The sequence below is a fragment of the Apiotrichum porosum genome, assembly GCF_003942205.1.
Source record: "Apiotrichum porosum strain DSM 27194 chromosome Unknown scaffold_11, whole genome shotgun sequence".
In the NCBI taxonomy this organism is placed as follows: domain Eukaryota; kingdom Fungi; phylum Basidiomycota; class Tremellomycetes; order Trichosporonales; family Trichosporonaceae; genus Apiotrichum; species Apiotrichum porosum.
The window spans coordinates 854,026-875,951 of record NW_021167118.1 but is presented as its reverse complement, the minus strand read 5'-3'; the positions used below and the strand labels follow the sequence as shown (position 1 = coordinate 875,951).

Sequence of the window (21,926 nt, the reverse complement as noted above, 5' to 3'; positions counted from 1 at the left end):
GCAGCTGGCTGTGCAGGCAGGCAGGCAGGCAGGCAGGCAGGCAGGCAGGCAGGCAGGCAGGCTATCGTTATCGCGATATCCAGTCGGGAGAGGCTCGGCAGGATGCTCGGCTGAAGACTCCAGGCTCGGTACGTCAGCAAGACAAGACATAGCGCTGCACCCTGTCTGTTCTTTCCGAGCCGTGTAAGGTGCCAGTCCGGAAGTGCAGAGGCACATACGGAAGCAAATGCTTGATGCCCACATCACCCGCACGTGATGGAGACCCCGTAGGCCGTACCCCGCCTTGCTGTGTGGTGGCGCGTCGAAATGGCCGAACTCGAGGTGTTGTTGTGCCTTCTAACCGTCCGCACCGGCTTTATCGTGCTTACCGACGCTGTACCATTGCTCTACGTGCACAATCCCATCCATGGTGTCATCATCATCGGCATCAGCATCTGCAGGGCCATCAATGCAGCCAAGACAACAAGGAGGTTCTCAGCATGGCCAAGGCCAACAACAACAACAACAACAACGAACACGTAACTTGTCCAGCCGGTATCCAGTCCGCATGCTGACTTTTGCAGATAACGATGACAGCGAGAGGCCCGGCGAGCCACGACCGTCTAAGCGGCGGCGAGACACCGACTCTGAGCGCCAACGTGTTGAACATAGCTGCGACCGCTGTCGGCAGCGTAAGCGCCGGTGCCTCCGCCCCAGCGACACTGAGCCTTGCGCAGGTTGCCAAGAGGCTGGAACAGAGTGTCTGGTCACGATGCCACGGCGGCAGCGGGTGTACACCACCGTCGACCAGCTGTCCATGCGGTACCGGGTGCTCGACTTGCTGGTCAAGGGCCTCTTCCCAGACCACGACGTAGACTCGCTGCATGGCCTGCTCGCGCTGGCAGACGAAAAGGGCATTGAGGTGCCTCAGGAGGAGAGCCAGATAGCCCCTCTCGACCCGCGGGGTGCGTCAAACGGAGAAGGAGCCTCCGATGCCCCATCACCACCTGTTGTCCAAGAGCAGAGGGACGACCCGTCGCTGCAGGACAACAGCGTCGCACCGAGTGACGACGCCGCTGTCCCCGAAGGATGGCTGGTGCCAGCTCCTAACGGAGGATACCATTACATTGGCACTGCGTCGCTGGTGTACTTTGCCCACACGGCAAGACGGCTGGTGTCCAAGTCCAACCTCGCCACAATGCCTTCTTACGATGAGGCGGGGCTGCGCACGTTTTTGCGCACTGCCGAGTTTACGACGTACCAGGTCAGCCATGCCATTGCGGACAGCCGACATGGAAACCCTCTTGCTCCCACCTCTGAAGGTGCGGCAGATCTCGACCAAGGCTCTAGCTCTTCTGGACCCACGTCGCCAATGTACAAGCGCCCAGTCGACATGCTCCCTGACCGGGCGACATCCGACCTCCTGGTTGAGGCATTCTTCAACCACGCCCACCCAAACTTTCCCATCTTCCACCGCGGAGCATTCCAGGTCAAGTACGAGTCGACATGGCGCAACTCTGGCCAACAACCTCTCACTCAAGACCCGGGGTGGATGGCGTCTCTGCTCATGGTGTTTGTCATTGGAGCGCAGAAGCTAGAGGGAGACCTAGGTGGACAGCCTCAGGCGCTCCATCAAAAGTGCCTCTCGATTCTGTTCCGGGACGGCCTCGAGCGCATCGTTCTCAGCTCGACCCTCTCCAACGTCCAGGCGCTGCTTCTCCTGTCCCTTTATCAACACAACGTGGGTGAGCGCAACTCGGCCTGGCTCCTCGTCGGCCAGGCGGCGCGTTCCGCTATCGCGTTGGGTATGCACAGGGATGGTGGCGAGGACAGCAAGTTTGACCCGTTCGAGCGCAACACGCGCCGCCTCGTCTGGTGGACGCTGTACATGTTTGAACAAACAGTGTCACTGGCCCTGGGCCGCCCGTCGTTTACGGAAACCGTTTCCGTGACGGCCAGTCTTCCCGATGCGACGTTTACCAGCAGCATTGTGGGCCTGCCACCCAATTTTCTCCAGCATTCCATCGAACTTTCTCGTTTTCACAAAAAGATCAGGCGGTTCATCGGTACATTGTCCCCCCATTATGCAGCCCCAAGCAAACTGGCCGAAGCGTGTCCGACAGCCAACAGGCTGCTTGCCGAGCTGTCTCGTTGGCGCACCAACCTTCCGAGCCAGCTTGCGCCATCGTATGCCTTTGTGAATGCAGCACAACGGCGCGCCGTCCTGCTCATGCACATCTGGTCATACTATCTCGAATCCATCATTGCCCGCGCCTTCATCCTCGGCCGCGTCGATCATGACATCCCTTCCATAACGACAGCTCCAGCCCCAGCTCCGCCGCCCTTGTCCAGCAACGTTGCCGAGCTAGCAGAGCGGTGCGTCCAGGCCGCCCATTCGTCGGTGAAGCTACTTTTGGAACTGGAAGCGTCTGGCCAACTCGAAGGCTGCGTCTACCTCGACTTTTACGCCATTTACCATGCGACCATGATCATCGGTATACACTTTCTCAGCCGACCACTGGGGTTGGACGCCGCCGACGTCGAACTAAAGGCGACCATCTCAACACTGCTTGCCCGCAGCAAAGGTGTCAGTGTGGCACCCACCTACCGGATCCTCATGAACATTGCAATGCCTCTGGCTTACATTGCCGGTATCGCACCCGAGACCGTCGAGACCACCGATACGACGCCGGCTGCCGCCTCATCCGCAACAAACCTTACCCCAAGCGACGAGCAATGGCCCGGACCGCCTTACAACATGTCCCCGCAGGCGCATCCGCAACTGTTCCCACGGGGGGAACCTTCAACCGCGTTCAGCCATTCAGCTGCGATTGGCAGAGACCAACCAACTGCCAACCTCGGCGACCCCTCGTCGCTGACTGCGCTAGAGCAGCTGTTTGGACCCATACCACAGTTCCAACAGAGCGATCTGCGCCTGGACGCAATTGCCGACCTGTACGCAATAGGGTTTGACCCAAACGATGTCAACCCGCGGACTTTTGCAATGTGATTGGCGAGTAAGACCCGTCTCTTCACATCTCACAGCGGTAACGGCAGCTGGCACTATTGCACTGGACGTATGCATACAATTACTCGGATATTGGCTGCTCCACTCCATATTGGCCTGCTCCACGCGACTTGGTACATGCTCCAGGAGCGCAAGTTTCTCAATCTACAACCATTCCCACTCTCCAGCCCCGCTTAGATTGGTCCCTTGCCCATCGCTCCCTGCCTGGTCAGTTTTTAGCCAATACCACGTCACTTACGCCGTCGACAATAAGAGTCTCTCCAGTGATGTACTGGCTCGCGCGGGAGGCAAGGAAGACGGCAGGCCCAGCAAAGTCGCGCGGCTCGCCCCAGCGGCCCCCGGGAATGCCACTGAGGCGGTTGGCGTACAACTCGGGATTGCCGCGCAGGTCCGTGTTGCTTGCCGAGTGTCAGCAAACCAGAGAAACCTAGAAAACGGGTTGCGCGATAGCTTACATGTCTGTGGCGATGGATCCGGGGGCAATAGCGTTGACGCGGATGTTATGCTTGCTCCACTCGTTGCTCAGCGCCTTGGTCAGGCTCGTGACTGCCGCCTTGGCTGCCGCGTACGAGGCGACACGCGAGCCGCCGACAAACGAGTTGAGAGAGGCCACGTTGATGATGGTTCCGCGTCCCTTGGGGATAAAGTGCTTGCCTGCCGCCTGCGAGAGGAAAAAGAGCGAGTTGAGGTTGACATCGAGAACCTGCAAGCGGTCCTGCATTAGCCGCCTATTCGAAGCGTCTCTGGACGCGTCACTCACACTGTTCCACTCGTCCACCTCAATGTCCACACTGTCGTTGCGCCTCAGAATGCCACCGCAGTTGACGAGGATCGACACGTCGGCCACATCCAACGCACGACCAAAGACCTCTTTGGCGTCGCTCACGTCGCCCAGGTCGGCGGCCACAACTTCGGCACTGCCACCGGCGGCACGGATTGCGTCGCGCGTGGCAGTGTTGTTGACGTCCCGCTGAGCGATGATCACGGCTGCACCCGCCTGTGCAAGGGCGATGGCGATGGCGGCGCCGATGCCTGTGTCTGTCAGATTATCTGACACCTATAGTATGGCTCACTCACCCCTGGAGCCACCCGTCACGAGGGCGGTCTCGCCCTTGAGCTGGAAGAGCTCGAGAGCCGGGTTGGAAGGCGTGGCATCGAGTGCGGTGGCAACCATGGTGTGGTTTCGAAGAGGCCGAGATCGATATGGGTGAGGAGAGGAGGCGTGTTGGAGACACGCAGCACGTTACAGCTTTTGAACCGCATGCTCGTCCACGGTGCCGCCCCCACGCATATGACATCGGCCATCGGGCCCGTGGTTGTGCCGGCGCCGGTATTGTTGACAGCACCCAAACTTCTGTCGGCCTGGGCCGGTATCTGGCGGAGCGTGGCGGACGTGTGGCAAAGGTGGAGGCGGAACGAGTCCTCCGACAACTGGCGGTTCAATCCATCCGCGGCACTCTGCACCACAGAAGCCCATTATCGGGACGATGCATCCTGCCGGGCCGGTGCTTCCGTCAGTATCAACCGTGTACGTGACGGACTCGCACTCGGTTCATCGGACAGCGTCATTCCGAGTCCACACATAAGACGCTTGCAAGAGCCTGCTAGGCCAGCACCATCTTCCTGCTCCTTTCTCCACATCAGTCCACTATGACTCGTTCAGGCAAGCGCTCCGTCCTCGTGATTAACGGTCCCAACCTCAACCTCCTGGGCATCCGCGAGCCACACAGTAAGGACCTTACAGACTTGAGACAGCGCCGCAGACGCTGATACTGCAGTCTATGGTGCCGAGACTCTCGACGACGTTTCGGCCGCGGGAGAGAAACAGTCTGCCGCCGGTGGCTCGCATGTCGAGTTCTTCCAGAGCAACTGGGAGGGGGCAGTCGTCGACCGTATTCAAGCGGCACGAACAGACGGCACCGACGGCATTGTTCTCAATCCCGGAGGTTGGACGCACTACTCCATCGCCATCCGCGATGCCCTCCTTGGTGTTGACATTCCGTTCATCGAGGTACGTCGTGTCTGGACACGGTGAGGTACAATACAAGCACTGACACTCTCCAGCTCCACGTCGCCAACATTCACTCGCGTGAAGACTGGCGCCACCACTCGGTCTTCCACGACAAGGCTGTGGCCGTGATTGTAAGTGGTGTCTCCCGCACCGTGTCGCAGCAGCGCTGATCGGGCAGGCTGGTGCTGGGGTCCTGGGCTACAAGTACGCCATTGACCTGGCGACCACCAACGAGAAGAAGTTCCCGTCCAAGGCCGACGTTCAGTAGGAGCTGGAGATTGTACATTGCTATTTGACGATGCAGCCGAGTTGCCTTTAATACTGTACTGTACACCTCCCAGACGAGACGGTTTTCCTGTCATATTATCGTGCCTTTTAGAAAAAGAGGAGTTGCAGGCACGGGTAATGGGGTTGTGCAGCATGTGAAAGGCTCAGAATGGTTCTCTCGCTGTCAGTTTGAACGATCACTGCACCCAAGTTTACCCCCCTACGTAGTGTGAAATTAACCCTCCTCCAAAGAATCGTCAACCCAGGGGAAGAAGGTGGTTGAACGCAGAGGATGGTAGCAGCTTCCTTCCTTCACGAGCAACAAAGTCAACTGACCGGTCCCAGAGTACCCGCTACATACCATCATGAATATGTATCATGGCACCGTGTTCATTCAGATGTTCAGACCAATCTCGACCACCTCAACACTAACTACTACAGAGTCTCAACTGGAAGTTCACTACGGATCGGATCGCTCTCATGCCAGCTCTGGAACATCGACCCAGGCACGCTTGGCCCAACTTTCAAGACCGAGCTCGGTGATCTGCACACCCTTGGCACCCTCAAGCAGGGTGTACTGCCAAGGCTCGTTGAGCACGATGTGACGCAAGAAGAGCTCCCACTGAACCTTGAAGGCATTGTCAAACACCTCATAGTCGGGCACGCGGGACCAGGCGGCCAAGTGATCAATGTCGCTGTCAACGTCCGGGTTCCAAGTAGGCCGGGGGGTGGCCGACTCGTGCTGAACGACACAGTCGCGCAACGTCGCCACCGCACTTCCCTTGGTGCCATCGACCTCGGAGACTGTCAGTGTCTGATACAGCTGGAAATGTCGCGGTGACTCACCTGGATGGTCAAGAGGTCGTCGCGACGGACACGCGTCGTCCAGCTCGAGTTGAAGTGAACAATGACACCAGAGTCAAGCTCAAAGGTGGCATACGCTGCGTCGTCGGCCGTGCACTTGTACGTGTTGCCCGCCTCGTCCACGCGCTGCTTGATGTGGGTTGCCCCAAGACAGCTCAAGGATTTGATAGAGCCAAAGAGGTTGTGAATGACATAGCGCCAGTGGCACAGCATGTCGACAATGATACCGCCGTCGTCCTCCTTGCGATAGTTCCAGCTGGGGCGCTGCGGGGACACAGGTGTCTCTCCGGTGAAGACCCAGTAGCCAAAGTCTCCCTTGACGCTGAGAATCTCGCCGAAAAAGCCCGAATCAATGAGTGTCTTGAGTTTGCGCAGGCCAGGCAACCAGAGCTTGTCCTGCACCACGCCGTTCTTGAGTCCTGCCTCGGTCGCCAGCCGGTACAGCTCGTGCGCGTCCTCGGTGCTCGTAGCAGTGGGCTTTTCGCAGTAAATGTGCTTGCCAGCCTTGATCGCCTGCTTGACGGCGTCGGTGCGGCGCCCTGTCGTCTGAGCATCAAAGTAGACCGTGTCGTCGGGGTTGGCCAAAGCGGCTTCGAGGTCGGTGGTGTAGCGCTCAATCCCGTGGGCCTTGGCGAGCTCGGCAACCTTGGCTTCGTTGCGGCCGACGAGAATGGGGTCGGGCACGAGGCGGTCTCCAGAGGGGAGGCGAATACCTCCCTCGTTGCGAATGGCGACGATCGAGCGGATAAGGTGCTGGTTGGTGCCCATGCGACCGGTGACACCGTTCATGATGATGCCAATGCGGCGGTCGCCTTTCAGAGGGGCTCCGTTGGAGGCTCCGTTTGCTCCGTTGGTGTGAGTCATGTTGATGTCGTTGCTGGGGTGGAAGACTTTGAGCGAAGGGGAGGAAGGGGAGACGTGGGTAAGCAAACTCCAACAGCCGAGCGTGTCTTTAAGCGTTTGCCAGATACCATGGCCGGCGTCACCGGCTCCGCGGCGCGTCCTCGTGCTATCGAGTACTGGCGGGGTCTATGGACCTCGGCGTCCACAGGAGAGATTGTCGAAAAGTCGGTCCGCCAGGCACCACCACCAGGACATGCCGGCGGATGCACCCTTCCGCCACCCCATACAATTGCAGCCCACCCTTTGAAGCGGAACGACACAACCGCCAGCAACACCTCGTGTCCTGCTGCACAATCTAGGCGGTGGCGGGCTTCCGTTGCTCTCGTAACCCCGGGGGGTCCCAGTGACTTGGCGCGGGGCCCATCTTCCGCCGATTAGAACACGCTCCGCAGAACAACAGCCTTGCCTTTGTCCACTTGCTCACCACCTTTTGCGGGCTGCTGACTCCGCCTTCCCATTCACTCCACATAGCCCTACACGGTTGCCAAGGTTCTGTCAACAGCCCCACTCTCCAGCCAAGTGTAACATCCAGCGCATCTGCTCCGGCCCGGGGCAGGAACGCTTGAGCCGCCGAGATCCACGTGCAGCGAGAGTCAGCCGACATCATGTCGCAGGAGCAATCACACACACCATGGGATAAGGTATATTACCAGACCCGTGTGGAAATGGAAGGATCTCTACGGAGCTTGAGCACCAACACCAACACCATGTCGCCATTCAACTCTTTCAGTACGTTGAGATTGAGACTGGGCTGACAAGGCAGTTGCTGGCCTTCCTAGGCTCCCACCCCGGGAGAGTCGAGTAAGTTGTTCGCCATGGCTGCTCCCCTGTCAATACTCACACAGCTCAGCACCGAAGCTCCAACCCCTTCACTCTCTTGGCGTCACTCACTGCGATGCAGTGGGCCTTCTTCTTTTCCGGGTGGTTTGCTTGGGTTTGCGATGCTGTCGAGTGAGGACTGCTGTTGCAACGTTGGCAGGATCTAACACTTTTTCAGCTTCTTTGCCGTTTCACTCTCAACTGCTCGTCTCGCTACCCAGTTTGCCAAGCCGGTCGGCACAGTGACTCTCAGCATTACGCTCACCCTCTTGTTTCGTCCTTTGGGTGCCTTCATCTTTGGCATTCTTTCTGACCGTTATGGCCGGTGAGTTGGCTGTCAAGTTGCACAAACCTAACGGACCAGTAAATGGCCACTTATCGGCAACCTTCTCTTGATCGCTGCCTTTTCTCTTGGCACCGGCTTTGTCCAAACCTTTTCGGCCTTCCTTGCTCTTCGATCCATGGTATGTTTCAGTACTGGCCAAAATACATACTTACAAGTCAGTTTGGTATTACAATGGGAGGTATCTGGGGCCTGGCGGTATCGATGTCGCTGGAAAACATGCCCGTGGAGGCGCGCGGTTTGTTTTCCGGATTCCTGCAGCTGGGTTACCCCGTTGGCTACCTGATCATTGCTGCGGTCAACCTCAACCCCTACATCCAGAAGCAGCAGCACTGGCGTGTTCTCTTCTACACCGGCGCCGGCATGTCCCTCTTCGCCGCCGTTATCCGTCTCCTTCTCCCCGAGTCGGCATACTTCAAGGAGCGCCAGCAGTGCCGGGCAGAGCTCGAGGCGGACGGCGCCATCACAAAGAGTGCCACTATGACTACTCTACGCGAGCTTGGCAAGACCCTCAGAGTTCACTGGGCGCGTTGTGTCTGGAGTGTCATCTTCATGAGGTACGTTGACCGTACTGCAGCCTCAACCCTTCCACGCTGACCATCTCAGCGCTTTTGTAAGCTAGTGATGTTCGATTGTAACCTAACCGCAGAACTTTTACTCCCACGGGTCGCAGGACCTCTATCCCACGTACGTCCAAATCGACAAGGGTCTTTCACCCCACCTCGCCACCGTCACCACGATCATTGGCAACTGTGGCGCGATTGCAGGCTGCACCGTTGGAGGCTTTGTCTCGCAATTCCTCGGCCGCCGCCTTACCATTATTGTCATGGCCGTCTTTTGCTGTGCCATGCTTCCACTTTGGCTCCTTCCGACGTCGTTTGCCGGTCTGGCTGCTGGAGCGTTCTTTGTGCAGGCGGGAGTCCAAGGGTGAGCTTACTTCCTTGAGCTGTGAGCTGACACTCAGCGCCTACGGTGTTGTTCCCGTCTACCTCAGCGAGATCTCACCTGTAGCTTTCCGTGCCACTTGGCCAGGTGTTGGTGAGTAGAACCGCTGACCAAGTTATCAATACTTACAGCTAACTGGGTGTTTAGCCTATCAGCTGGGCAACATGGTTGCTTCTGCGTCGGCTCAGATCGAAGCCACCGCTGGCGCCAAAATCAAGGACCCCACCACCGGCAAACCAGCCTATGGCAAGGTGGCCGCCATTCTTATCGCTGTGTCCGCCGTCGTGCTCATTGCTTGCTGTCTTGTTGGCGCGGAAGACCACGGCGCGCACTTTGAGAACGGTCGTGCGGCATTCGAGAATGACGCCGGACTCGACATTGGTGAGTGCAACCTGAAAACATTCCGGTGTCATTAACCCCCCACAGTCGAGGACCCCGAGAGGCAGCTGTCCAAGGTTGTGTCCAACGGTGACCAGAAGGACCAGGTGAAGGTCTACCACAAGGAGCATGTGTGAGGGTTAATTCGGAAGGAAACCAAGGGTTGTGTTGTGGGGGGCCTGTAACAAAATGAGCCCAGATTTGTACTTGAAGGGAGGTATGGATCATGTCAGGATTCGCTGCGACTGTTAAGGGGCTTATAGGGTGACGAGGCCACAGAGCTACGAGTGACCGCACGAAACGGTCCGGCCAGCGCCGGTAAAAGCGCCCGATACGCCGAGAGAACAGCGAGCACAGTGCGCAGCTTGGCATCCATAAGTGGCCGAGTAACCGCCGCACAAGCGCACAGGCCCAACGCCAGGCCCCAGTTTACACTCGTGCACACGCGTCGACAGGACGGATGGAAGCAAAAAAAAAGTCATGTCTGCCTCTGCACCTGGCCGGTAGTCTGGCACGGATATCGGTCGGGCTGGGCGGCAACAATCAGCCGCTCAGATCCTGGCAAGACCGGCGGGACCGGGCCGCAGGCCGCAGGTATACATTGCCGTAGGGATCAAGAGGCAGAACAAACCAGAAGCCAAGCAGTTGTAAACGACGGTGACTTACCAACGCGCATGTGGCACAGACTGATGCATGTGTTGGTTCTAGAAGACACCCAGTGGGCGAGCGATGCTGCTCGGATCATATACATGGGACCCCGTTCGCTATGCACCGACGGTCGCGCACGCTCGCTTGATTGCCACGTTGTAAACCGACGGTTGGCCGCGGGTCGGCCCCATGTGGCACCTGCTTGGCTGAATCACGCCGAGTATGCTCCGTGATGGCGGCATACGAGTCTGCCCTGAGCGACTGCCGGCGAGCAACCATCCCACGGCTATACCCCGGGCATCGAGCGCAAGCAAGACAAGCCCCAGCAGCCCAGGCCCCCGCTCGCTGGGCTTCTTAAGCAGCGAGACCGGCTGCCGAAGCTCGCTCTTCTTTCCTCCTCACTCTCCTCCCATCACAGTTGCCCATCCTGTTCCGCACTCTTGCTCGCTTCTACCCCAAGACTACCACACCCCGCAAAATGACCATCGCTACCCACTTCACCCTCTCGGACGGCCGCAAGATCCCCTCCATCGGTCTCGGCACGGTGAGTACGAGCAGCGCTGGCAGCGCTGGCACAGGCGGCTGTCGCGAAACGAGAGCTCCAGCTGACCGGGTCGTTCTTAATCCCCCCACCACCCGCCCCATCTCGCTCCTCTCCTCCGTCACATCGACCTCTGCACCCCGCTCTTTCACGCACGTTCTGTCGCGGCCCCACCCCTGTCCACGGACTCCAACGAAATGCGTCTGACGTGATCCGCGGCTCCGTAACATTGATTCACACACACAGTGGCAGTCGCCGTAAGTTCCGCTTGTCACACCTCCTTTTCCGGACCTCCAGCTCACACTCAACAGCAAGGGCCAGGTCGCCAAGGCCGTCGAGCACTACATCAAGGCCGGTGGCCGCCACATCGACTGCGCGTGGGCCTACGGTGCGTAGTGGACAGTTGAAGCTCTTGCGAACGATACTGACATGGTAGGCAACGAGGCCGAGGTCGGTGAGGGTATCGCCAAGGGCGGTGTCCCCCGCGAGGAGCTCTGGATCACCTCCAAGCTTTTCGAGCTCCACCACCACCCGGAGCACGTTCCCCTTGCCATTGCCGACACTCTTAAGAACCTCGGCATCGCTTACCTTGACCTCTACCTCCTCCACTGGAACGTGAGTTGACAAAATGGCTGGCGAAGGTGGTCCCCCACCTTTCGGAGCGTAATCGGCGAAAAGCACCCCGGTCCGGGGTTCCGCCGCAGGGTTCCTCCGCAGCACCACCACCCCCACTGGGGCTCTGATTTTTGTGGTCCATATCGCTGACTGCTTTATTAGATCAACTGGCAGGTCGACGCCCCCGAGGGCGTTCTCCCCCAGTTCGAGCACGTCAAGCTCTCGGCCGACGGCAAGCGCCTCCTCGACGTCCCCCTCTGTGACGATGTCCTCCCCACCTGGCGCGAGATGGAGAAGCTCGTTGACCAGGGCCTCGTCAAGTCGATCGGTGTCTCGAACCTGAACATTCACCGCACCCGCAAGCTCCTCAAGGACGCCCGCATCAAGCCCGTCGCCAACCAGGTCGAGCTCTCGATCCAGTGCCCCCAGTACGAGCTTGTCGAGTGGCTCCAGAAGCACGACATCCAGCCCCAGGGCTACTCGCCCCTCGGCGGTACCGACGGCGAGGCGCTCCGCAACAACCCCACCGTCCTCAAGATTGCGGAGAAGTACAACGCCCAGGGCTCCAACGTCCTCATCTCGTGGCTCATCAAGCGCGGTATCCAGCCCCTCCCCAAGTCGGTCACCCCCGCCCGTATCGAGCAGAACCTCATCACCGTCGACCTCACCGACGCCGAGTTCCAGGAGATCGAGGCCCTCGCCAAGAGCCACCCCCCTAACCGTGTCTGCGACCAGTCGACTCTCTACGAGCCCTTCTACGACATCTACCAGGAGAACGACCCCGAGTTCTCGGACAAGGTCCAGTTCGCCAAGGCCGACTAAGCGGCCGCGTTAGACGGGGGCCACAAAAGAGCGTGGCGCGTGACTAGGCGTGCTCCGTTCCTCGAGGTTCCTTTGGGTAGTTGGTGGGGTTTCTTTTTGTAGTAGACTCTTGCGCAAGCTGGCATAGCATGCGGGATTTGCATGCAGGGATAGAAGTAACGCACGATGTGGTTTGCTGTGGACGCTGCTGTCCTGTGCACGGCGAGACTAATGCCTGGGAACGAGGAGGGGTCACGTGATATGCGGAGGTCCCGGCATGACTTGCAGAAAGAAAAAGAAAAGAAGAAAAGAAAAGAAAAAAGGAGTTGGCATTACTACCACGCTTCTCGACGGACCTGCAGAGAGTGCATGGGGTGTTCACACAATAATAATCCACACACCTCGTACAAGCCCAGGCGCTGCATTCGAGTCATTGACCCCTCCCTAGCTGGCCCTACATCCATCGTTGCGCCGTCCACCTCGCCGCTAAGCCGACTAGAAGAGCTGGTCGTTATAGCAGGCGTGGCAAATGTACTGAGAGTAGTGTCAGTGATGTTTGATAACCGGTTGCTCACCTCCTTGCCAGGCTTTCCGGTGGCTTCCTTGTGCCAGCGCACCGTCCTGGTGCCCTTGCACTTGGCACACTTGTGGCCAGACGCTGCACCCAGCTTCTCGAGCTTGAGCTGGTGGGCGTTGCACAGCTGATCCGTCAGTCAACAAACAAGGATAACCGGGTCAAGGTCGCTGCCAACTCACGTAGTACGCCTCGCCAGGCTTGAACTTGTGCTTGAGCGAGTTCTTCCTTGCGTCGGCGGGTTGCCAGACGGAAGGGGTCGACTTGTCACACCTGCATCCGAGGATGCAGGTGGGGTTGTTGGAAGTGGTGGGCAAGAGGGTACCCGAGGCAATGGCCCGCTCGGCGGCAGCAATGTCTGCGTACAACTTGGTACGCAGGACACGCTTTGCCCAGCACGTGCCGCAGAGCTTGATCGGGATGCCGTCGGGGTCGATGGCGTCGACCCAACGCGCCGGTCCCTTCACGCCCCCGAGGTCCGCACAGACGTAACCCACTTTGCGGTTACGTTTGCGTATCTGGTAGCAGGAATCGCAGACCTGGATGTCAGTTCTGCCGTGAAAACTCAGAGACGTACATATGTGTCCGTGACCTCGTCGCACATGTGCCATTGACACGTCGACGTGGTTTTGCACTCGTTACACGCTGCATGCGCCTGAAGTTCGATGTTGACTTCGTCATCCACGTCCACAGCAGCCCACTCTTATCACCTAGGTCATGCTTGGGAAACTCACGTAGCACTCGACACCCAGGTCGAATCCGTACACCATGTCATCGCTCCGCTTGTCGCAAGCGGAACAACGACCGGCGATGGAGGTGGTGCGGCGGCCGCCGCGGGTCATGGACTGTTCACATTCTTTGCACATCTGGGGGCCAGTTAGGTGTGGCGGCGAGTGGTAGACTTGCAGCACTCACGAATTCTCCAGGCCTGTCGGCACTCTTGCGCCAGTACATAATCCGTCTCGCCCGCCATCTTCACACAGCCACACAGGCAGCTGCAGATGCGTTCCACCATCGCCAAGGACCTCGGGTCCGACGCTGGGCGGGGACGCTTGCGCAGCTCGAGGCTGCCCTCTCCCGTCCTATTCGCCTCCAACAGAGCGTCTCGTTGACACTGGCGGCCACGCTGAGAAAGTCAGCAAAGAAAGCTTAGCACCACCGCGCCGCCGCAGCCGCACGTGACTTCCATGTATGAAGTGATGTTGGCCGTAATCATGTCTTGGACAGCAGGCGGAGCATCCGTGACAGGGTGGATGCCGGCTCAAACAGACCCAAGAGAAATCGTGGCCGGGGAGTCGAGGACGAGGGGGGAGCGAGGGCAACGGGCTGACGGTTCTTGACCGTGTCGGGCGCAGGTTGACGAACGTCCTGGTGACTAGCTTGGACAACCTGGGCCGCAAGCTCTGCGGCATTCGCATGGCGACGTTTGAGCGCACATGTCGAGCAGTCGCATTTCTTGCGGTGTCCGCTCGACTTGCAATATTCGTATTGGAGACGGGAAGCTCGGGTGGGGTTGAGAATGGCTAGCTCGATCGGGTGGAGGGCGTTCATAAAACCCCTCTTTGACGAGAGTAATGGAGGAGAGGCCCATGGGTCGGGGAGGTCGCAAGATTCGTCAAGAGATGTGGGTGGCGAGGCGGTTCACAGCTAAAATTGAGGGCGCCGCTGCCTGGAGGCCATCTCGGACTGAGGAGCTTCAGTTGAGGGAAGGCACGGAAGGAAGGCGAGGAAGGAAGGCAAAAGGAAGGCAAAAGGAGAGAAGACTTGTTGTTGACAGTGGTATTTATCTACCATACAGCCAGCTGCATGGCAGCGGGAGCAGGGGCAGAAGAAGCACAAAGCATTGCGTTGCGTTATTGTGGGGGAATCATTTATATTTTGAAACACACGCACCTTGCGGCTTCGTGTGGTTACGCGGTCACTGGCCTTATAATGCCCGCACTCGAGACAGTCATGAAAATGCTCTCCCACTGGGAGTGATAAGTGGGAGCAACGACAGCTGCGTGTCTACTATGTCTACCTAGTGGTCAAGAGATACTCAGACAACTGTACTGCAACGTTACCACTGAACGACGAATGTGTGCAGAACCGTGAGACTCGGGGGCATTAAAATGCTCCCAGTGACCGAGGTACGGGCCACACAGTCGTCATACTGTCACCTCTCGTCCTCGTCGGCCATGTTGCAGTCCTCTGATCGCCTCCAAGGACAACTTGGAGCCCTCAGGACGCGGCCGTGCTCCACGAACAGGACAATATAGTCTCTTCGCTAGTATATCGGTTAGTATAACCGCCTCTCATTAGAGAGTTTCTTAATAGGATCATCGCGGTAGAGCAGGGTTCAACTCCCTGGCGGAGAATCAAGCGCTTCTAGACGCTCCCCTTTTGCATCAGGACACTCCTCTTTTGCACCAAGACACTCTTATTGATGCCTCCAATGGTCCAGAGGGGTCGGCGTGGCAAGGTTGGAGTGATGGGGGCGGTGGTTGATGGTCGGAAAGTGGACGTGTGGCCTGGTGTTTCAGTTGATTCTGAGACGGATGATGAAAAAGGGGGAAAAAACGATGGGAAATGACCCGAAAAAGGCCCCGGCACCACTGATGGCCGCCACAGACAAGTATATCATCAGATCACTGCCGCCCCCTCCTCTCACATGCATCTTCTCATCTCACACTCTCTCTCGCTCACCACACACGCCTCCGCAACCATGGAGTTCCATATGGACGACTTCAAAGTCTCATACGATGCCTCTGGCGCCATCGTCATGGACGTGTATGCCAAGGACGTCCTCATCAAACTGCACCACGACGGCGCCGCACGCATCGTGCGGGTTCGCTCCGGCCGGTCGCTCCCCATGACCCTTGTCAACGAGGATCTTATTGTGCCCAGGTTTGCAGACGCGCCTGAGGACGTTTCCTCGCATCCGGCCACCTCACCTGTGGTCAAGAGCAATGCGTTTACCGGTGCTGCCAAGAGGGCGTCGCCCGCTACGGACGACTACATATCCGAGGTGGAAGACGAAGAGGAGGTCGACGAGCTCGATGACGATACTATCTCCAACACGGACTCCAGGACGTCGGTGGGCAAAGTCAGGTCGTCGGCGTCCATCGATCTGTCCAAGGCTGCCACTCGCACTCCTTCCCCCTTCCCCCCAGCCAAAACTACACCTGCCAAGAGCACTCCCGGAAGCGCGCACTCCTCCCTCCTCCCTCCTCCTCCTCCAGCATGGCACTGGTCCTCGCCTGAGAGCAAGCTCCGCCGCCTCCATCTTGTGGCCGAGATCGAGGAGAAGAAGAAACGCCGCAACCAAGAGCTCAAGGCTATCGAGCTGGCCAAGAGGCGCAAGCTTGCCGAGGCAGGTCGCAACATGCGTCTCCGGGCGTTGAAGGATATTGAGGACCGCAAGGCTGCTTCTGCGGACCGGGCGGCGTCTACCCCGCCCAGGATTAGTGGCGGTGTAACTAGCCCTCTGGCGGCCATGTGGGCTAGCTCGCCCTTTCAGACAAGTGCAAAGCATGGAGAGCGCTCCAAGGTGATGGTCAAGATGAAGTCGCTCTCCCCTCCCAAGGTTGTGGACGTCTTCTGCGCAAAGGACCTGGACCAGGACTCCGACGACTCCGACGACTCCGAAGACTCCGACGACCATGACATGGCTGTCGACTCGGACAGTGACGAGGAGGAGGCAGACGACGAGGGTGGCCGTGACGGTCGCATTTCTTCCACCGCCAAGAAGGGCGACTCGCGTCCTGTAAAGTCCATGTCCAAGAAAAAGGGCGCCACAAAGGGCAAGGCCAAGGCTCAGGCGAGGAGCAGCAAGTCCAAGTCCAAGTCCAAGTCTGGCAGTCACAGGAGCAAGCGCGAGCGCCGGAACTTTTAGTTTTAGCAGTTTCGGCTTGTGGGTGGATAAGTATATAGCGCGAAATGGATGAAGTCTTGTGCGATGAAAATACCACCCCAAGAACGATGCTACCGGAGTACCATTCAATTCTAGTTACAAATGTGGGGCCACCACCGCGCCGCGTTTGTGTCACTGCGTGCTGCGCGCAGTAGATCAGTAGACCGTTGATCCGTTGAGAGGCCAACGTCCAACGTCGCTGGCTGGGCGTACGAGCGGATGCTTTTCGTGTAAGCCTCCCCCCCCCCCCACTTACGCACGGACCTCGTGTGGCGGCTGGGTGTTGACTGTGGCAGTCCTGCAGCTCTCCTCGCGTCCGGCCTGAGCAATCCACCGGCCACTGGGCGATCCCTCGGTGGGTGAGTGTACGCGCGCTGGGTGCGGCGTCGCCGTACGCGTCTCGTCCCCCCTACTCGTTCTTCTCTCCCGTTCTTGTTCTTCTTCCATTCCCCCATCCACACCCCCCTCTCCCCCATCCATCCACCTCACCCCCGCCACCACCATGCCTGCTCCCGCTGGTCCATCTCGGGCCAGCAACAAACCCAAGGCCAAGAGGAGGAGGTCGGCATCGTCGTCTGACGACGATTACACCCCTCTCCCTTCCCGCCGTCCTCCCCGCCGCCCCGTGAGCACCAGATAGAAGAGCTTGCTACCATCCAGCCCAAGGGTGAACGCTGACACACTCTTAGGCCACAGGCTCACTCCCCGGCTCCCTCCCCCCCCCCCCCCCCCCCCCCCCCCCCCCCCCCCTCCCCCCCTCCCCAGGTGAGTAGCTGTTCTACGGCCTTCCCTTCTCCAAACCCATGCTGGCCGTGTTTGGGTGGGGTCCTTTGGTTACTTTTCATGACCTTCTCCCCACTCTATCCATCCAACACGAGTGCATCCAGGGTGTACATCCAGCGTGTTCTGAGTTGGCAGAACGTAGAGTGGCGCTCGCCTCGGCTTGAGGTCTCTGGGCGGTATCCTTCGTCCTGGACCTTGCTTCATCCGTCACCGGTGGCAAACACTCAGCAATGGTCTTTGCTGACGCACACAAGCCCACCTCACGTCGCGAGCGCGACTCCAGCTCGCCTGAAGTCGAGCTCGATGACGTCTTCTTGGCTGTTGACGCCAGCCGCCGTCAACCTCGGGCTATGTCGAAGACCCACTTCGACTACGTGCCCGAGCGGGATGCTGAGGGAAATCTGGAGCGCCGGTCCACCAGGGCAGACGCCAGGCATTCCCCCCTGGTAAGCAGCTTTCTGGGTCTCAGTCCATAGATGCTTTGCTGTCAGCCACTACTTACCTTAAAAGGCTCCCCACCTTCCCCTCCCCGGCCCTCTCTGTCCCCGTCGGTCCTCACTGTCAGCATCCCTGGTTCTCCAGCAGCCGGACGATCCCGAGGATTTCCGCCACGCCATCAAGGCGTGGCTGGACGGCAGTGGACCTGCGCTCCACTTCTCTGACGACATCGTCACCCCCGGCAGCTCGGTGCCGGTGAAAGTGGAGAAGGTGCTCAATGTGTACCATTGCATTGTGCACACATCCGCTTCGCCAGATCTCGTGCGCCAGATCTGCCCACTCCTCCGTGCAGCGAAATCGCCAGATTTTGCTTGCACCCCCTGCCCGTGCCCTCTCCACATGGGGCACAATGTCCGCCACACCCCTTGGACCTACAACAGTGCTAAGAGAGGCGGGCTAGACCTCGTGGCGCTCCTCACCATGTTGGCGATTCTGGAGCACGGCCACGACAACGGCGAGGTCGACAGCATCACCGCGTTGATGTGCCGCGTTTCGGAGCACCATCGTGCATCTGCGAGGCGCACGTACATTTCCGATGCCGACAAGATCCGCGAGCTGGCAGACTGGAAGACAGTGAAAGAGGCTCTGGGAGGTAAGGGCCCTTGGGCCGCCCAACTTCCACCCTCAGACATTGAGAGGGAAGTTTCCCGTTTCTCGCCACGTGCCTCCAAAACCATTGTCGATGACAGCCACGAACTGCTTACGGTGGCCATTGACACCATCCGGTTGTTCGAGCGGGCCGAGATTGCGCGCCTGCCAGCGCTGGGTCACGCTGCTGTCAAGATCCCACGAACAGCGTGCGGTCAACTTTCATCGCTCGTCTTCTCGTCGGCCACGACCGTTCATCAGCTGGCAAGATACATGGCCGTCCTGAAGCTGCGCATGGAGAAGCGCTGTGGACCAATTTCTCGCCCAATCCGAAAGACGACTATGGCAATAATTCTGTCATTTTCAGCGATTCGTCCTCGATAACGGGTATGTCCGAGCGGACGGGACGGTCGGCGTTCGCTGCCCGCGGTTGGGTCTCTTGGTAACTGGGACTGATACTGACGACCCAGATTTGTAGCGCCTGCTACCGTCGGTTCCGCAAAGCGGCCAACCCAACCGAGAAGCCGCCGAAACGTCGTGGAAAGGCCCGTGGTCCCCAGCAAGATTACGTGTGTTACAACCCGCAGTGCCAGAAGCGGAGCGACAACACCAGTCGCTGGTCTGCGGTCCCCGGGATCCCCGTGTCCCAGGCGCCTTTGTGAGCTGCATGGCAGGCGACTACTAACGTGGACAGTACTGTCGCACTGTCGCAGGTGTGAGCTCGTACGCGGTGCGGCCGATGGTCGCTAAGGTGTGCATCGTCGACGGTGGTGCCAGGCCACACAACCACGGGGGAGTGGTATAGGTTGAACGACTAGGGAGACTATGTGAATGTCATCTAAAAACATTTTCTAAGCCTCAACAGGCCTGCAAGCGGTGTTACGATGTTACGACCTTCATGTGGCCGAGGCTGTGCAGACCGGTCACAACTGTGGGCCCTGCGGCTCCCAGAGCATGGGCTGTCGAGAGCACTGCGGAGGAAATCCCGAAGGCTGTGGAGCCCTGCCACCAAGCACAATGATGCGGGCACAACCATGGCCAAACGACAACACTGACAATACCGGCCGGAGCACGTTCGAAGAGAACAGCAGCATCCTGGACCCAGAGGTTATCGGCGATGGGTATCGCTCGCCGTCCGGGTGAGTGCAGTTGCGTCTCTGGAACGAAGCTGTGGTGCAAACTCTTAATACTCGTGGCTGTATATGTACATAGTTCCATATAGCTCCCCGCGCCGCGTCCGCATGTATATCAATTGGAATCAATAGCCCATACAGGTTACTGTGGTCCAAAGCCGTCTGTCATGTAGGGAAGACGTTGGTGAGTCCCGCAATGGCATGCTTCGCCCGCACATGAGCGAAGGGACACCGGTGTACTCCTTGGCAACACTCTTGGCAGCTGACACTGCCGGAGACGTGGCGCCCCAGGAGATCATTGCAGCAGCTGTCCATTCGCATGTATAGCAGAGAACGCTTCAATGCATCAGGCCCCATAGATCGGTGACATCTTGCCCGCAGCATTCACAAAAAGATCCGCATAGTGCCCACCCAAAAAAAAAGATCCGCGCCACGAGTGTGGCACTTTTCAACTCATTCTCCACTGTCACGTCGCCATCTCTTAAGTACATAGCTTGCGTCACAGAACAGCCATGTGTGTCACAAAGAGCCAGGCATGTCACAAAAAGAGCCAGGTGCGTCACAGGACAGCTGCACAGTATATGGTGCATCTGTTGGCTACCAGAGGGGCAGAATGTACAATGAGGTCGCCCTGAAGCCTTCCTAAGCCATTGCTGTTCGTAAAGACGCTTAGGCCTTGATCTTGAGCTGACCGAGGAACTGAGCCTTCTCCTCGAGCGTTTGCCATTGGGTGTGGCCGCGTTTCGCTATTGTGATGTCAGTTAGATGCTCTCAAGAGGATGGTTGGAAGAGGGAGATGTAGGACGAGTGGAGGACGAAGGAGCCACCAGGACGCGGACGATCCGCACCGGAAGCAAAAGCCTCCGGCGGTCGCCACGTGGCCCTGACGGGAGCAAACCCAAGCGGGAGCAAACCCAAGCCAGGGTCGAATGTGGCACTTCCACTCCATGCGATTCCTCGCGACTGGATGGTGACTTCAGAACAAGAAAAATACGTACACGAGGTGTCAATGAACTTGAGGTCGGTCTGCTCAAGGTGCGCACGGCTGGTGTGGGTGCGGAGAGCCTTGCGGAGGGTGATGACACGCTTGCGAACACCGGGGACGGAACCCTTGATGAGGACGAAGTCGTTGACGACGTCGGGGTAGCGCGACCAACCGCCGACGGGGTTGATGCTCTTGGGGGTGAGGTCGTACGAGGTCGAACCAGAGCCCTCCTCCTTGGCGTTGGCAATGCGGAAGATCTTGTGGTTGATGGTGGTACGGCGGTGGTAACCGTCCTGACCCGAACGGGCAACCGAGAACATGACCTTCGAAGGGTGCCAAGCACCGATACAGGCGACCTTACGGAGACCACGGTGGGTCTTGCGAGGAAGACGGGTAACACCCCAACGAGAGATGACACCCGAGTAACCCTTACCCTTGGTAACGGCGATCAGGTCAATGCACTCGTCCTTCTCAAAGACCGAGGTGACGTCGACGGTCTTCTCGAAGTTGGCCTTGGCGAACTCGACCTTGTCGGCGATCGAGCCACCGTTGACCTGGATCTCGGCAAGGTGGGCCTTCTTCTGCGAGAGACCGGTGAGGTGGAGCTGGGTGTGGGCGAGGACGCGGACGACGGTGGCGTACTTCTTGATGCGCTCAAGCTCGCGGGCGACCGAAGCACCGTTGTTCTCGGCGTGCTTCTTGGCGTAGCGGGTGAAGGCCTTCTTCTTCGACTTGTACCAGTTCTTGTAGAAGCGACGCTTGACCTCGTCGGAGAGGTGCTCAGCCCAGACGGTGGTAAGCGAACGGAGACCGCGGGGGGTCTCGACGTAGCCGACAACACCGACAACAACCATGGGGGGAGTCTCGATGACGGTAGCCGACTCGACGACCTCACGCTTGTGCATCTTCGAGCCGGGGCGGTCGAGGTCACGGACGACGTGGGTCATGCCGACCTTGTAGCCGAGGTGGGCGGTAAGGTGAACGGGCTTCTTGGCGTCATCCTTGGGGAACGACTTGATGTAACCACGGTGCTTGGCGGCACGCTTGCGGGGAAGGAAGGCAAGCGAACCCGAACGCGGCTCCTCGTACTGTAGAGAGTCAGCTGAATGCCCCTGCTCGCCGTTGCCAGGTCGGCTCTCTAGTCATGGTCGTCTGCCCCTCCCATCGCACCCTAGCTCAAAATCTTCGGGACTGCCACCCTGCTGATTCTGCTAGCGATGGCTTCTGCTCCTCCCGAGCTTCACAACGGCAGCGTTCGTGACCATGACAGAGAGACGTTCCCGGCGCGGTTATCGATGTCGAGCTACGCACCTTGCGGTGAGACATTTTTG

At 58.7% G+C, this 21,926-nt stretch overlaps 11 protein-coding genes and 1 non-coding gene across 12 annotated transcripts; 7 read left to right on the top strand and 5 right to left on the bottom strand.

The window, feature by feature from the left end:
- Nucleotides 1-751: 751 nt before the first annotated feature.
- Nucleotides 752-2,989, top strand: EHS24_001951 (uncharacterized protein; the record flags this gene model as incomplete). The annotated part of the gene is made up of 1 exon (XM_028617707.1): nt 752-2,989. The coding sequence occupies one exon, from the start codon at nt 752-754 to the stop codon at nt 2,987-2,989; it is 2,238 nt and encodes a 745-aa protein (XP_028474170.1).
- A 191-nt stretch (nt 2,990-3,180) lies between these two features.
- On the bottom strand, nt 3,181-4,181 carry EHS24_001950 (uncharacterized protein; the record flags this gene model as incomplete). The annotated part of the gene is made up of 5 exons (XM_028617706.1): nt 3,181-3,207; nt 3,246-3,405; nt 3,463-3,710; nt 3,768-4,039; nt 4,085-4,181. The coding sequence occupies 5 exons, from the start codon at nt 4,179-4,181 to the stop codon at nt 3,181-3,183; spliced, it is 804 nt and encodes a 267-aa protein (XP_028474169.1).
- Nucleotides 4,182-4,657: 476 nt separating this feature from the next.
- On the top strand, nt 4,658-5,286 carry QUTE1 (Catabolic 3-dehydroquinase 1; the record flags this gene model as incomplete). Its single annotated transcript, XM_028617705.1, has 4 exons — nt 4,658-4,736; nt 4,786-5,018; nt 5,072-5,149; nt 5,197-5,286. 4 exons carry the CDS (start codon nt 4,658-4,660, stop codon nt 5,284-5,286), a joined length of 480 nt encoding a protein of 159 aa, XP_028474168.1.
- A 477-nt stretch (nt 5,287-5,763) lies between these two features.
- On the bottom strand, nt 5,764-7,013 carry EHS24_001948 (uncharacterized protein; the record flags this gene model as incomplete). Its single annotated transcript, XM_028617704.1, has 2 exons — nt 5,764-6,081; nt 6,132-7,013. 2 exons carry the CDS (start codon nt 7,011-7,013, stop codon nt 5,764-5,766), a joined length of 1,200 nt encoding a protein of 399 aa, XP_028474167.1.
- A 746-nt stretch (nt 7,014-7,759) lies between these two features.
- Nucleotides 7,760-9,674, top strand: EHS24_001947 (uncharacterized protein; the record flags this gene model as incomplete). The annotated part of the gene is made up of 11 exons (XM_028617703.1): nt 7,760-7,781; nt 7,816-7,853; nt 7,903-8,003; nt 8,050-8,196; nt 8,236-8,335; nt 8,377-8,771; nt 8,821-8,827; nt 8,864-9,141; nt 9,179-9,252; nt 9,307-9,540; nt 9,586-9,674. The coding sequence occupies 11 exons, from the start codon at nt 7,760-7,762 to the stop codon at nt 9,672-9,674; spliced, it is 1,485 nt and encodes a 494-aa protein (XP_028474166.1).
- Nucleotides 9,675-10,663: 989 nt separating this feature from the next.
- On the top strand, nt 10,664-12,163 carry EHS24_001946 (uncharacterized protein; the record flags this gene model as incomplete). The annotated part of the gene is made up of 5 exons (XM_028617702.1): nt 10,664-10,729; nt 10,973-10,983; nt 11,038-11,114; nt 11,163-11,341; nt 11,504-12,163. 5 exons carry the CDS (start codon nt 10,664-10,666, stop codon nt 12,161-12,163), a joined length of 993 nt encoding a protein of 330 aa, XP_028474165.1.
- A 314-nt stretch (nt 12,164-12,477) lies between these two features.
- On the bottom strand, nt 12,478-13,670 carry EHS24_001945 (uncharacterized protein; the record flags this gene model as incomplete). The annotated part of the gene is made up of 6 exons (XM_028617701.1): nt 12,478-12,498; nt 12,544-12,843; nt 12,899-13,234; nt 13,294-13,371; nt 13,451-13,582; nt 13,632-13,670. The coding sequence occupies 6 exons, from the start codon at nt 13,668-13,670 to the stop codon at nt 12,478-12,480; spliced, it is 906 nt and encodes a 301-aa protein (XP_028474164.1).
- A 258-nt stretch (nt 13,671-13,928) lies between these two features.
- On the bottom strand, nt 13,929-14,267 carry EHS24_001944 (uncharacterized protein; the record flags this gene model as incomplete). Its single annotated transcript, XM_028617700.1, has 1 exon — nt 13,929-14,267. The coding sequence occupies one exon, from the start codon at nt 14,265-14,267 to the stop codon at nt 13,929-13,931; it is 339 nt and encodes a 112-aa protein (XP_028474163.1).
- A 709-nt stretch (nt 14,268-14,976) lies between these two features.
- Nucleotides 14,977-15,073, top strand: EHS24_001943. Its single transcript has one exon. It is a non-coding gene; the product is annotated as a tRNA-Glu (tRNA).
- A 347-nt stretch (nt 15,074-15,420) lies between these two features.
- EHS24_001942 (uncharacterized protein) lies at nt 15,421-16,590 on the top strand (the record flags this gene model as incomplete). Its single annotated transcript, XM_028617699.1, has 1 exon — nt 15,421-16,590. One exon carries the CDS (start codon nt 15,421-15,423, stop codon nt 16,588-16,590), a length of 1,170 nt encoding a protein of 389 aa, XP_028474162.1.
- A 520-nt stretch (nt 16,591-17,110) lies between these two features.
- EHS24_001941 (uncharacterized protein) lies at nt 17,111-19,196 on the top strand (the record flags this gene model as incomplete). The annotated part of the gene is made up of 5 exons (XM_028617698.1): nt 17,111-17,233; nt 17,646-17,837; nt 17,902-18,686; nt 18,956-19,135; nt 19,172-19,196. 5 exons carry the CDS (start codon nt 17,111-17,113, stop codon nt 19,194-19,196), a joined length of 1,305 nt encoding a protein of 434 aa, XP_028474161.1.
- A 1,083-nt stretch (nt 19,197-20,279) lies between these two features.
- Nucleotides 20,280-21,921, bottom strand: RPL3 (60S ribosomal protein L3; the record flags this gene model as incomplete). The annotated part of the gene is made up of 3 exons (XM_028617697.1): nt 20,280-20,356; nt 20,609-21,683; nt 21,907-21,921. 3 exons carry the CDS (start codon nt 21,919-21,921, stop codon nt 20,280-20,282), a joined length of 1,167 nt encoding a protein of 388 aa, XP_028474160.1.
- Nucleotides 21,922-21,926: the final 5 nt, after the last annotated feature.